This window comes from Ammodytes marinus (assembly GCF_949987685.1).
Source record: "Ammodytes marinus genome assembly, chromosome: 8".
Lineage (NCBI taxonomy): Eukaryota > Metazoa > Chordata > Actinopteri > Uranoscopiformes > Ammodytidae > Ammodytes > Ammodytes marinus.
The window spans coordinates 21,375,480-21,391,157 of record NC_137212.1 but is presented as its reverse complement, the minus strand read 5'-3'; the positions used below and the strand labels follow the sequence as shown (position 1 = coordinate 21,391,157).

Genomic DNA, 15,678 nt, shown 5'->3' with positions numbered 1-15,678 from the left:
TGATCGTCAGAGGAAAAATTGGACTGTTTCATAAATATGTAAAAGTTCCTCTGAGGAGGTTTAAGTCTCAGAATTGTCTAAATGAAAAAGCATTTCATCTTCATGTTTGCTGTACAATGAACATGTGTTATATATATTTTTTTTTTTTTCAGATATTTTTGGCATTTTCATGCTTTATTGGTAGTGTAGAGACATAGGTGAAATGGGGCAGAGAGGGGAGTGACATGCAGAGGACGACCGCGGGCTGGAATCGAACGGGCCGGGGGGACGCCCTATACCAACTGAGCTAAGGGCGCCCCAGTGTTATCCTTTTTAGCCACAATAGCTATTTGGTTCCATGAATGGCAACATATCGGTATGTCCAATTTGTTGTGTACCTGCAAACTAATGATATTCCCATCAGCCTCAACCATACATTATGTTTCCTGCTAATTGATAAAGATTAGCATAATGACAGTTGGAAATATCAAACATCAAATCAAAGCAGCAGTCCATTTAAATTCCATTCAACTTGTCACACCCTGTAGTGATCTCTTGAACTAGTAAAAGCGCATATTGTTTCACTCATTTTATCAAGTTTTTATTTTTTATCAGGTTTATTAAGAAGACTCCAACCAAACACAACAAGAATTTCAGGACTTTTATTTTTCTCCATCTCTCCTCATTCAAGTGACAAACATACTCTGTAATAAATGTTGATGCATGTAACATTCATGGTGTAACTGGTTGCCCAGGTAGCTTAGAAGTGCAGTATATGAGGTAAATGGCAATTATTATAGCTTTGTATTGCTCCTTATACAGCCACCGCAACTATTCTCAGCCAAGCAATACATGCTCGCTTAAGTCTGAGCTAAAATGTAATAATAGAATAAAGCTCTATTTATTTAAAGTGCAAATATTTAAGTGCTAGTGCAATATCTATTTCTTGTGCTCTCCAGCTCTGCTGATGAGATTGCCAGGTCTTAGTTAATGAGAAAGATGACTCGCCCTGTGCTAGAGGTTTGCTAACCACACATGGCAACCGGTTACAAGCACTTACAATTGGTAGGCCTACAATCAAAACGTATAGTGCATCTTGGATTTCACCCTGGCAATGGGATTCTGGCCCAGACTGGAGCTCAGGTGCTTCAGTAATGGCCAACATTTTATCCACACTCACACACACACACACACACACACACACACACACACACACACACACACACACACGTAAACAAGGATATTTATAGCAGACGCTCTGATCTGATGTGGGTCTGTCTGAGTGATGACAAGCTGCTGCTTAATCTCAGTTTTCCAGCGACAGATGTGCAGATGCTTGACTGACTGGGAGACGAAAGGAAAATCAGCCTAATAAAGATGTCGCCCTTAATTTTACACGGCCTTGCTTCTACTCTCTGGCATATCTGCAAATGAGAACATCTTGTCAGGGAGTCTTTTACTTTAAAAAGCGATGAATGCGGACTGTCTGCTAAGGCGTCAGTTGTTGCAGTCAAATCTAAAATTGCTCTAAGTCTTTCCACCTTAAATCACCCGTGTAGCATTCACGGGGAGGCCGTTGCTGCTCCTTGTCAAACTATCTGCTGGGTTCTTTGTCATGTCGGTACCAGCTGCTGTTTCTTCTTTGTTCTTGCGGAAACAGTAGACCCCGTAGAGGCGGAATTTTTTATCAGGAAAGCCCAGGTGTCGGACTCCTGGCTGGGACCCTCCACAGCGAGAGCGGGGGTTGACTATGGGGTAACGGATGCTGCCGTCCTGTAGCCAGCCGGCTTCACAGCGGTCCAGGAGCTGGAACTTCCACGCAGCGTACAGCTGACCCACATTTGCCACCACAGAGCCGTCTCGAATGCAAGCCTTCACCGCCTCCGCATAGTTCACCTTCTTAAAGCGTTTGAGGAAGTAGACTTTGCCTAAGGGGGATATATGAGGGGCAGAGGAGAGGAGAGAATGTTTGTTTTAAGAACATGTGAAAAGCTGAAGTAAAACAGATTGTTTAGGTGGGCAAAAATAAAGAAAAAGAGAGAGAGAAATGAAAGGAGAGAGTGAAGCCCCAGAGGCAAGCCGAGTCCTGAGGGGAGATATTCTCAGTTTTCCTGGCATCCCCTACCGATTGTGCGCAGAATATCAAATCATTCCAACAACCATCAACAATTGAAAGGCAATACACTGTTAGTGGACAGCACTCTAACTCAAAATTATTCTTAAAACGCTTCCATTTTTTGCTCTCATATTGCCTCAAGGGAAGAATTTTCGCCTGGCAGTATTATTAGAGAATCTGTTAGCCAGATTGGCTGAATTATTTCAACTGAACTGAATCATGTGGCTTCTCATTTGGAAAGAAGCAAATGATAAAGAGCTCAGCCTAGAATAAAGAGGTTGGTGGTTTCTGCTATCATGAAAATCATGTCCCCAGCCCCAGCTTGCACTTGGCTCGGTTATTGATTTTATGCTTGTTTGTGTGACTGCTGGCTATTAGAGAAGCAGGAATATTATCTCATATTTCCCCAGGGGACACTCAGTAGATACCTTCCAGCTGGAGTGAGCAACAGTATCGGTCACGACCACAGCTGAAACCTCCTGCACACAGCAGACTGTCCACAGTAATTAACACACAGGGGAAGACATGAGCAATTGTCATGTTACTTTTTTCCCGCTGAGGAAAGCACTGGTAGTGCATCTTTTTCAAGTTTAGACAATTTCGAAATTGTTCATGGTTCAAATTAACGGGCATTTTCATTTACCTATATAATATATAATGGAACTAATGGAAAACTATGTTTCCCTAAATGGTCAGTGTTTTAAAGAAGTAGTTAGTTTGTTGGTAAATACGCTTGAGCTTTCTTGCCATTCTTCCATTGTTTCCCTGTTAACGTTTTTTGGGGGGAGTTGTTCATCAGCCGAGTTGTGGGTCTAAGTACAGAAGGTGTTATATTGTTGTAAAGATTAAAAAGCCCACTGAGGCAAATTACTATTTGGGATATTGGGCTATATAAATAAGAATGATTTGATTTGATTTTGCCAAAATGGAAAGCTCAATGCCACTCTGCGACGATCTCAGCACACAGCTAAAAAGATCAGGTTGTAACTTAAAATAGAGAAAGTGGAGACTATGGGAAATTGTAGTTTCAAACAGCTTGGTCTTGCTAACTAGTATAATAATGAGACTATAGTTATTTTCCCAGAAATAAACACTATAGCTGTCTGAAAACACCTACAGTCTGGCACATAACCTCCCTGTAAAATGGCTAATTGTCCATTTTACACTTTTTTTCTTTGCACAGTTTGAACAGGCGGGATGTAATGTGATAATTGGTGAGATTTAGAGGTGCTGGTGGGTGGATTTTGTGGCGGTTTGCTCCTGTCTCTGCCCATAAAGCAAACCAGCTGCTGGCTCTAACTTGACAGACGTGAAAGTGGTTTCAATCTTCTTATCTAACTCATGGCAGCAAAATGAAAAACTGTAGTGTTAACAAATTAACTGTACATTTTCATATTTATAATGAAAACATTTATTGCTGGTGTGTTTCAAACATAATGATGTAACTGCTCTGTAAAACCATTTCTGAAACCTTTATCTCCTCATGCATGTAGACTTGTTTCAGCGGCCCTGAGACTACACGTAACTCCTGCCATGATGCAAAAACTAATCGAGCCTCCGACTTTCCTACGTTTGCGTGAGCTTATGAACCTGGAGGGTGTGTGTGTGTGTGTATGTGTGTGTGTGTGTGTGTGTGTGTGTGTGTGTGTGTGTGTGTGTGTGTGTGTGTGTGTGTGTGTGTGTGTGTGTGTGTGTGTGTGTGTGTGTGTGTGACAGAAACAAAAGCAGGCTCTCTGTGGGGAATGTGATGTAATTCAGAGAAGTGAGAGATGAAAGGCGACGCTTGGCACCCAGAGGACACTGTGGCCCTAGCAGAGCAGAATTAACACTGCCTGATCTAAATCCAATGGCCTTAGGCCTGCAAGATCAGAGACATGGCCCTAATTTCCCCACGGATCCAACAACATGATGTATCATTTCTCTTAGCAGTATCACAACAATCCAGCTCCCTTCCAATCGTGAGCCACAAATGCTGGAGACACAGTGCGATGTTTGTATTTAGTTGTGTGATCATGTAGATGGACTACAAAGTGTTTCTGATCTTCAGACACTGAAATGCATGCGTGCCGAGCTACAGCCACCAACTTCCATCTGTCTCTATGTATCTCACCATTCAGCTTGGAAGTGAAGCAGAAAGCGTCGTAGCGCTCATCCTCCTTGTGTCGGTAACCATAGTTGCGGACACCAGCGGGGTTGTTCTTGCGGCCGCACTCGTCTCTGGGATTAGAGATAGGATACTGGACTGAGCCGTCCTCAAGCCATCCAGCATTACACCAGTCTAGTCCTTCCAGCCAGGCCTGTGGAAGGTTGATTAAATACATATTTTAGAGAATAAATGATTTGGTTTTATCTCCTCTGAAATAACTTCATTACTTTGCATATGGGTTTATAAAAACCTGAAGTGACATTTCAGGTGTGTAGACATAGGCATATAATTCATGTTAGACTTGCTGCTCTTAAACTGTTTATGACTAAGGACAGTAGCCTGCACTGCATTATTACAACTTAAAGAGTGGCCTATAAATCAATTTGCTATGGAAAGATTGATTTATGTGGCTCGGGAAAAAAATCCTCTGTGTTGATCCTTGACTTCAACCCTAGTCTCTCACTGATCCAAATTGAATGATGGACATCTGAACAAAAGGAAAGCCGTCAACTTACCTTGTGCAGTTGAGAGTGGGAGGCAAGAATGGCGTCCTGCTGTTTGCAGGCATCCTCCGCCTGGTGGTAGTTGAGCTTATAGCGCCCCTCAAGGGGGTAATAGGGAAACACCACTCCTACAGGTGACAGATACAGACTTGCTGATGAGTGTGAGACTGGGAAATGTAGGAATGTCACTTTCAATCTCATGTAAAGTGGTCTTCTGATAGCCAAACAGAGCAACATAGCATAAGAAATGTCAGAGCTTCAGCAAACTCTCATCTATTTGCATTTTCAGTTCCTGACCTTCAAGGTCGAGGTTTACAAATCCTGTATCGTCTTCCATGTCATCAGTGACTTCACACTCATAGCGTCCGTAGTCCTCCAGTGTGACATTTTGAATTATTACTGAGGCGTCACCGGGACCTGCCTGCTCCAAAAACACTCGGCCTCTGTACGATCCAAACACACGCTGCTGGCTGAAGACATTTGAGAAGTATTTTAGTTTACAGTATTTTTTCCCTCCTGATAAACGTTCCTATTATCAAAACAATACTGAAATGTGCTTAAATTTGGACTTCATGTGGCATTCCTTACTCAAGAGAAATGTTATTTTGTTTTATTATGTCTGAGTGAGTTTGTGAAAATACTCACATTAAATAGCACATTGTGAATGTGTGGTTAGCATCTATCAATCAAATCAACATACTGTATGTTGTCAGTATATTTTACCTCCCAAGTTTCACAAAGACATCCTCAAACTGCAGTGCGTCAGTCACTTTGGTCCATTTAATCCGAATGCGAGCCGGATCGGTGTCCTCGGGCTCATGGTGGAATCTGCAGGGCAGAGTGATGGAGCCACCACGATGTGTCACTACTTTACCAGGAGCTGTCTGCACAATCACTGCACCGCTGTCATCCTCTGTGGGAAGAATATATCAAATCCAATATGCTGTATTTTGGGAATGATAATTATCTGACATTTTCTGTAATCTTGCTGATTTTCTTTCCTTCTACTTTTATATGTTTTTTTTCACTGACAGTACTATCTTGGTCAGAAATGTAGAAAATTGTGAAATATACAACTTTATTGAGTCAATGGTAAATAAAATGTTAGATTTGTTGAAGAACTAATACGTGCAGTGAAATCATGTTTGCTGTTTGTAATAACACTTGATACTGCCAATACTTGTAACTTTTATTCTTACCAAAACAAATTAAATGTGCATTTCTTTGTGTAGGATATCTCAGTGGAAACTGAGAAATCGAATCTGCTAATAAAGCATGGGCTGTTTACTTTAGCTGTCACATTAGTGCTCAGCTTATCAAGAGTGTAGAACATTGTTTTGGTGAAAGAGTCCCGTGTGTGGCCTGATGCACCTGCTGCCCAGTTCTATCATCAGATTACCCACTCCGAATTTCAATGTCAGTCTCAGTTGAGAGCAATTCAACGGAAATTAATGGTAACCACAAACCATCTCTTCCAAAATGGGCAATAACAATGACCTAGTTTGCATTTTTGGCAGACATTTGTTAGACGCTGCTTGTGTGTGTGTGTGTGTGTGTGTGTGTGTGTGTGTGTGTGTGTGTGTGTGTGTGTGTGTGTGTGTGTGTGTGTGTGTGTGTGTGTGTGTGTGTGTGTGTGTGTGTGTGTGTGTGTGTGTGTGTAGGTGTGTGTGTGTGTGTGCGCGCGTCCGAGCGTGTCAGGATTTGTCTGCCTAGACGACCGAAGAGTACACACACACACACACAACCAGAGTGGAGTAAACATTTTAAACATTTAATGAGCAGCTGCACAAGGTTTTGTGCTATGCTGCGACCAGATAAAGGCACCTACAATTACCCATGTCAGCCAGCAATTACTTCTCTCCCTGCTTACTGCTCTCTGCAAAGTTGTTTATCACCAGCAGTCTTGAAAGCTTCAAGTGGTATTAAATCAAAAGCTTTAGGCTCATTATTTCCCCAAACTGATGGCAACAGCCTGACGTTAAGACACACAACATCATGTTAGCATTTCATTAAGGAGACATACTTTACAGACATCCTTGGCAGCGGGACTGAAGTTACTGTAATGACAACTGCTGGTGTTTGCAGAACAGAAAAAGGATGTTGTCACTGCACCACCACTGGTTATTCAATGTACCTGTGTGTCAAGGGAGTTGGCACCGAAAGACAGGATAGTGTGCACCTCTATATGCATTACAGTGTCATGGTAAAAACTGGAAGCAGGCAGCTGTAATAAGCAGCAGACAAGTTTTGGTAAATCCACTGTGTAAAATACCTGCCCCGCACCTGACAGACAGCAGACATACAGTAGAAAGTTGGGGATATTTTTCTTGATGAGGACTGAAATACACATGAGGAGAGTAAATATAGCACAAATGTGTATAAGGTGTTTTGCTAACATTCTGTATAAGCCATAATGACAATAATGTAAACATCCATAAAAATTCAATTGGTTAGGGTACATGTAAGAGGTTTATCAATTTTCTTCTGCATTTCTAAGGTAATTATTCTTTCTTATTATTCAAGCATTATCATTATTATCAAGTGGCTGTAGTAACTAGTTCATTTTCCCATGCTGACAATGTAATGGCGCTTTTCCACCGCAAATGTAGCTCGACTCGAGTCAACTCGACTCAGTTTAACTTGGTTTGGTAGCAGCACGGGTCGTTTTCCACCGAAAATAGTACCTCCTGAACGTGGGCGGGGTTGTCGTAAGGGGCTGAAAGCCAACTCCGGACATCCCTATGCACGTAAACACGGGCACGTAAACACGGGCATGATAAAGTTGACTGTTAAGTGCTTGTTTCAGGATACGTGTTTTCAAATGCAAGCCGTGTCTCAGCCTGAATATTTTATTGAGGTAATCAGTGCAGTCCGAGGCTTGTAATGTAATCGCTCGCTATCATGTCTGTCCCAGCTTGCTGCTATAGGCTATTTAGCCTAGCTGCTATGTCTCCTCTCGTATGTTCAAAGTAACTTCCCCAACAGCCAACACAACTGGGTGAGCTTAGCGAATATATGGAGAGAAAAAAATCGGGTCTGTGATGCAAATCAAATGAAAGCGAGCCAAAGAAGGCTGCACGCGGCGAGACAAAATACACATAAAAGTCCCGGAGAGTTGTTGAGAATCAAGGGGAGAATAATCAACAGAATGATGCCGGCAGACGGTAGTCTCTGGCCAATCAGCGGCCGGCCGTCTGCCGACGTCACCTTTTAGCTCGACTCAGCTCGCTTGGACCCTAGAGCAAGGCGATACTAAAAAAGCAGCCGCTAGCAGGTACCAGGTACCATGAAATTGCGGTGGAAACGCCAAAAATGCGAGTTGAGTCGAGTCGAGTCGAGCTGATACCATGCGGTGGAAAAGCGCCATAAGTATCTGTATGAAAGTATATAAAGTGTAACAGATAGCATATAAAGACCTTGTAAAAAAAATGCAAATCTAGTCATTTGAGAATATCTTCAATCGACACAAGAACTGTTCATATATTCATTTTCTACATTCCAAATAATAAGGACGGTTAGCCCTCATGGTGTCAATTAGTTTAATGTCATACATTTTAAAATGTTAATGAAATGAATGAAATCAATTACAGTCCTCAAGTGAATACTTGCAAGTGGTGCTAGAGAAAATGGGATATTAACCACTTTGATAATGTATTAATATTCTAGAGTGACAACAGCATGGGCTCCCGGAGTAGAGTTTCAAAAATGCTGTTGGCTTTTCTGTGCATATTTCTATACGCAGTTTTACAATCCTTCATTGGATTCTTCGTGTGAATTTTGAAAATATTTTTCGCCTTTTTTTGCATTGTTAAGTGCTGGGTAAGTCTTAACGAAAGCCTTTCTGCTGGTTTCAAAGACATCATCTGTATAACTCTAAAGTGACCTCTGCAGACAGTGTAGCCTACATCTTTCATGAGAAAGCTGTGACAGCTACGCGGATCAGTGCAGAATGATCAGTATAGTTCCTGACTTTGATGCGGTATGATGCAAGAAACCGTAAAAGTCCTTACCGAGAACGTGCACCACCTTTGTCCTTCCCTTCTCCATGTCAGCGTGCAGGTGTGTCACTGACAGGGCAAAAGTCAGGATCAAAACAGCAAAGGATGTTTTCCCAAAGGCCAGAGGCCACGTTTGCTTTGAGAGCTGCAGGGGGGGGGGGGGGGGGGGGGGGGGGGTTGGACACAGCAGAGAAATGTGGTTATCACAGGCTTGTAAACTAGACAGTAGCATTCCAGTGGTGCAAAAAATTCAAAGGTGAAGAGTAGCAAAGACACAAAAGGACAACAGCTTGACACCTTCTGTGTCCTGGTATTCGACAAGAAAAAGAAACAAGAGATAATTATCTTCTTGGCGCTGGCAGCCATAGCTGCCAAGTCTCACTCTTTGGCCGTGAGACACATGCAAATCAAATTTCTCACGCGGAGAAATTAATCCCCAAAATAACATTTGTTTTGCTTTTATTTTCAATTTCTTATTTTGAAAAGCTAACAGACATGAGTGCCGTGACTTCCTCTTTCTGAACGCGCATTAACGTTATGCTTTGATGTGCACTGTGCATTCGAAGCGATTTGTGTCAGCGAAACCGTGAATGTTCTCTTTTACTTTACATAAAAATGTATGCAGAAAAGGCACACATTGCTTCATCAAAATTCACCAGAATGCAGGAAATTAAGTGTTTAATGCTCAAAAATGTCTGGGGGGGGGGACCCCCAGACCCCCACTTATAATATGTCCACACCCAATGTTTAATTAAAACCTGTCCTACAACTTTGCAATTCAGGAATTTGTTTATTTTAATAAGATTTTTGATGTGTTATCACATTTTCCAATTGTCTTTTATTTCTGATTTATTATGAACAATATGTAAACTCACAGGACACTAGCAAAAATGAGTTGGTGGGGAGAAGACACGGTTTTGGGTCCCTCGGCCAAAACATCTCACTCCAAACTTTTTGTGAAACTTGGCAGCCCTGCTGGCATCTTATAGGACATACTGCACACACATAATGATTAGCTAATGCAACTTGGGAAAAATCCACATCTGTCTCCTTCATTTTGCATTTTAGTCACACAAGAGAACTCACACTGTGTTCAAAGTGGCAATTCATTTCATTACTTCAACTCTCTCTAAACAAGCAAATTAGATAAGCCGACTGCTGTGTTTGGTCTAAGAGTTTTGCTTTTTTCAGTATAGCTGCATGACATGTTACACATTCCAGCTTTAAGGCGACAGCTGTGCAAATTACAGTCACTGTATGAAAAGAGGAGATAGTCCTCAAAGCATAGTCATTACTTAAAGCTTGTTTGTTACTTCTTTTCAATGTGTTTTACTGTGCAGTACCAGTTAAAGGGCAAAGAAGTATCTGGAAAGTTTTGTTGGAAACAAACTTGTCTCTGCAGAGTCCTCCTGGATGTTCCTGTGGCTCATTCTGGTCAAGTACTCATTATCTTTACAAGCTCTCTCACTATGAGTCAGAGTGGTAGTTCAGAACACTTCAGTGTAGGATGTGTGTATATTTGGACCCAGCATGTGACATCCCCGGCAGTGCAGCATAAATCAAGGATGGATAGCAAAAGGAGATACATCATTCTGCCAAACATAAACTTTGAACACAAACTCAGATTACATAGGTCTGCCTTTGGCTTCATTGTGGATGAAATGATATCATCATGACAACCTAAAATCCAGGAGTCTATAGTAGGTATGCTGCAGCTGCGTGCAGTGCCAGAGGGTCTGCGTTGTCAGTGTCAGCAGTGAATAATGGCTTCCTTTGTAACAGCACTGCTGCAGTAGGCTACATAACATACAAACAGGCCCCAGTGAAGCAGAGTCCCTAAATCAGCCTCTTTACATGCACATTGCACACTATAAACAAGCCCTGCTGCTGACTGCATAGTTTTTTTTTCTCAAGGTTAGTCCAATGAACATCCCTGCAGTTCTCATGCAGCACAGAGGACTGCAGAGAAAGAGATGCACTAATGGAGTTATGGAGCACAGAAGAGAACTTACCATGGCTATCACAACAGGATTAAAGCCCGGATGAAGCAGATGTGCCGCTGTGCGCCGTTTAACTCCTCAGCCAGGCTAAATGTTGTGGTTCTGCAGCAGCACTTGCATCTCTCTCTCTCTCTCTCTCTCTCTCTCTCTTTCTCTTTCTCTCTCTCTCTCCCTCCCCTTTCTCTCTCTGTTCTCTCCAGTTCCATCGCTGATCTCTCACACTGCAGGGGAACCACAGAGGTCTGCATGGGTCCCGCAGTCCTCCGATGACGCAGCACACATTGAAAATTGTGCGGACTGTGGTGAGAAGTCAATCACAGAAATGCTTTCAAAGTGCTTGTGTTATTGCGTCTGTGTGTGTGTGTGTGTGTGTGCGTGTGCGTGTTCGTGTGCGTGTGCGTGTGTGTGTGTGTGTGTGTGTGTGTGTACAGGATCAAAGCCCACTGGAGTTTCACACTGTTTGTCACAGTCAATGTAGGGAAAAATCTCATTAACTTTCAAGCTGAAAATGTCTGATCTTTTAAAGAAAGATCGAGATAATGGAAGCTTTTAGGACTGATATTCCTTATCAAGAAAAATGTCATTCAAGGATTCATGCGAAAGTTAAGTCATAAGGAATAGACCTTCAGCTCAAAGTGTCATGATATATTGTAGCATAATGGTACAGTGATTCACATTAATAAACATACCAGAGACGGAATGTAAGAGGCCTACGTTTACTCAAAGACAGGTTTGAGGTATATGGGAGTGCTGAATGCTTCCTCCATCACTGAATAAATGCATGACTAAACAAGAATTGAGAATGACCAATCTTGTAATCATGGGGGTTGAACTTATTTGGATGTAACTGATGTATTAACTTTATAATCGATGAATATTGAAATATGATGAAAATATGTCAAATGTGATATAATGACAGTGCTGCACAATAATTTCAGGGAGGAGACGTACGCTGATTACAGGGCAAATGATCAGGATATTAAGTTGGTTTATTGACTTCACTGGCTCTTATTACTGTGGGTCAAATCTGTTTATGAGATTCTGTAGCCATGAACGTTTGTTGTTGCTCTTCATACACTCACCCATGGAATACGGTGTTTACCTAAGAACAGCATCACTGAAGATGTCTGACATTGAAGTCTCTCTCAGGCACCATATGTGCATCTTGTGCCAAATCTACAAGAGCCTTCCATTCCAATGACAGTAAAATAAGAGAGGGCCTTTGAGATGACAGCGGCTGACAATGAGAGCTGACAGGATACTCAGCATGAGGCAGCTGCATTGTTAAACTTTGAAGGAAAAACAGTAGATATATATTTATGAAACTGCACGGCACGATAGCTACTTTATTACATATGGTGCTGCTGAGATCCAAGTTGACTTGTGGTGTCTTGTAGGACAAGTAAGTGGACCTGTCAACTGCTGTGCACCTGCTTGATTTACATGCAGGCTGGCCTGGCATCGCAGTGTGAGAAGTTACCAGCTTTTAAGACATATGCCCAAGGTCTCCCTGGAGCATTGTAGACCTATCAGCATGAGACACAGCTCAAGAGAAATAAGGTGGGGAGGGGAACTCTTGGCTATAAAGGGATGCTATGTGGGAGTGAGGCATTCAAGGTCAAAGACGTTAACATTGACAGCTTGCGCACAGGCTTGAGCCAATGGCTGGATGCCCTCAAAGACATTAGCAGTTGATTTGTTGTGATAGTTAACATCATTTTTAATGACACCTTAATAACTCTCAAATGAGCAAGATATTCTCTATACCCTGTATCTACAGGATATAAACAAGGCCTTTGCACAAGAGTTGCTCCAGTTTTAGGACCGCAGGGCAGAGCAGAGACAGATTATTCTTGATATTACGAGTTGAGAAATACACCCCCAGGCAACTTTCCGTTATGGCATTGAGTGTTGTTCTGAGATAACCTGAGAGAGAGGTTGTGTATTAAGAAAATACTTAATAATTGACCTTAAAACTGTGCTTCATAGATGTCTATCAGCAGTGATTCAGTGTGGGCAGGTTTTTGAGGATATAAAAGCTCACTTAGCCAAACAAAATCAAGAATTCCTAGAAGGTATAGGGAAATACTATTAAGTGTTGTGTGCGTTGGTGCATAAAACTATCCATTTTAGATGCGTTTTAGAGTTCAGTTTTCTCCCTGGATTTTCAAGTTGGGGCAGAGCCCGTTATGTTTGGGCAAAAATCAATGAAGCAAGCATTTCAGTGTTTGCTGCCTTCTGATGTGCTGCAGATGTTTTGCCTACAAATAGACCGTAAGACATTAACACTTCCACGTGCATATGTAAGTCCTAAAGATACGGACTGGAGATAGCTTAAACTAGAGAAGAGTATTGCACCTGCCTAATAGTGACCAATCAGACATGAATACTCACTTTTTACAGGTGCATGCTTTCAACCTAATTTGATCCTGCAGCCGTATAAATAAACCAAATAAAAACATTAATGATAAATGCATTTTTATTCATTATGTATTCATTCAGTTAGAAGTCACTACATCACCTAATTGCTATTTAAATACACTAGAAAGTCAGTTCTATTCTTTAGAGCCACAGCTTCCAGGCGTCAAACACAGTTATGCAGAATCCCCTGTGAGTCACATCATGGGGACAGTGAACTGTTTGGAGACGGCAGCATTTGATTTAAAGCCTCTCTCTCACACACAGAAAGCACTGCTAGCATGTGCAAGCAGCGGCAATGTCACACTTCAGCGTGAAATTTCTGCTGAGGGGAAAGTGAAAGTGAATAAATTGAGTCTGGCCCTCTCTGCCTGCCTGTTGGCCTATTGCTCGGCTAAGTACGAGGGATAATCACATATGAGTGGATACTGTTATTGATGGGGTAGGTATGAAAGGAAGGGTTACACATCTGTTTTAAAAAGCTTTTAACCACATATATTATAAACCCCTTTTTATCATTTACACGATGTAAGTGCACACAAAGCATTATAATCTTGAAAAGATCTCAGAGTTGATTTCAGCTTTTGCAGAATATTACTTAAAGTTTCGACAATGGTCTGGACATTCTTTCTTCTGATTTACTAGCTGGTGGTGTCAGTGTTTTTGATTTTGCAAACAAAGACAATCACGAGAGCGACGGCAGACTATTCAGTGTTCCACCCTCACAGGGCGAGCACACAGCAGCATAAAATCAGCCCAAAAAGAAACAACGAGGATCAAGGAATGGAAGTAGAGAAGGGATGAAACGCTTGCAATATGCGCAGACAGGATCAGACAGAATGCAGCGTGGCAATCCCACGTTTTGTTTTATTACTTAAACAGAGAATGAGAAGCTTTCTTTTTCTTTAGTTTTTTAAATTTTTTACTGAGATAGGCTGGCGGCAAACAGCAGCAGCTTCACCGGTGTGAGTGAGTGACAAGAGCTGCTGTTAAAGTATACATTACCCTCTGCAGAACATGTTGCCGCATCCTTGCCACTCAGCTCTGAGTAACGATCTGTGGTGGCTCCAGTCATCTTGAGTGAGAAATAGCAAGCATATATTTTCTGAATTCATCCAGTCCTCCTCCTTACCCACTCAACTCCCCACAATGCCTGTTTTCCAAATGTGTGGGCTAACATGGCGAGATATCTAGGCTACAACATAAACAATATAGATATTTTTACAACTAGTAACTTTTTCATATTTCTGAAATAGTCAAATTTTCCTCTGATGATCATGAATGACAATGAATGACTGACGAGACCGTCAGTGCAAAGAATGCTATTTTTATAAAGTTTTTTTCTTAATGCATTTGTCATGGGTATACTCACCCAGGAACAACAGCTGGCGTAGTAAAAACACTACCGCTTTTGTCCAAAGGGGGTGCTAGAATTAACACAAACTGAAAGTTCCTCAGAGCACCTTTAATAATGTCGGCACCAAACAAGAAAGGTTTCATTGTTTTGCATTTTAAATGCCAAGTAGAACCCCCCCCCCCCCCCCCCCCAAATGTCTAACCATTAAACATTATGAAATTATTTTTACCATTTTGTATTTTGGGCACTTCGAAGTACACATTTAGCTAGTATAACTAAACTTTCTGCTTTCTGCCTCACTACACAAATACTGAAAAATAGCAGCCATTTCATGAAGTTCCCTGGATTGTGTTGAGGCAGTTTAGTACAGGTAACTTGAAGATTCACATCCAGTTTCTCACATTCATTGATGCTTCACCTGTGTTCACAAACCCCCCCGAGACTGTTCATGTTCTTAAAGATTCCTTGGCGCAATCATGCAAATATCTGTGTGATTTCTCCTGCTACATTCATGGCTGTAAGCTATACTATACAGACATCACTGCTTAGGCAAGTCTATGTTTGTTTGTTTGTTTGTGTGATGTCCATGTCTTGAGGAACAGGACTGTGGCATGGGAACATGTGTATAAGGGGAAACAGTCTAAAATATCAATCAGAATTTTAAAATGGTTCCAGTGTCATTTTGGCTGTCTTCAATATATTATTTTCTTGCATCTTAGCTGCTGTAGACATTTTTTAATGGGTTACAATTGGTTTAATTATGTGTCTTTGTGCAACCTGCCCACCAATGGGTCCTTGAGCTAATAGAATGGTTTAATGCTCATTCATTCCCTTTCACCTATGTGGCTGAAAAGAACGGTGAACGACTCAATGAGCTATAAAATAAGACTCTATCAATGTGAGGCTGTACTTAAAATTATGCTAATATGCTCACAATTAAAATGCTAACATGTGGTACTCAGCAGGTGTACTGTTTACCATGTTCACCGTCTTAGTTTAATGTGTAAGCACGCTAATGTTTGCTCATAAGCCATACACAGCCAAGTACAGCTGACGCCGATGGGAATGTTACTAGTTTTGCAGATATTTGTATGTTTTAGAGAAATTACAATTTTGAACTGAAGGTGGCACAAGAGAAAAAAGTTAGTAAAATATTTGAGG

At 41.6% G+C, this 15,678-nt stretch overlaps 1 protein-coding gene across 1 annotated transcript; it reads right to left on the bottom strand.

The window, feature by feature from the left end:
- Positions 1-1,521: 1,521 nt before the first annotated feature.
- Positions 1,522-14,235, bottom strand: hapln4 (hyaluronan and proteoglycan link protein 4; the record flags this gene model as incomplete). The annotated part of the gene is given in 10 exon segments (XM_080032839.1): positions 1,522-1,907; positions 4,206-4,392; positions 4,757-4,872; positions 5,042-5,214; positions 5,468-5,657; positions 8,755-8,887; positions 10,755-10,816; positions 10,819-10,831; positions 10,834-11,039; positions 14,166-14,235. Coding segments are annotated over 10 exon segments (1,536 nt in total).
- Positions 14,236-15,678: the final 1,443 nt, after the last annotated feature.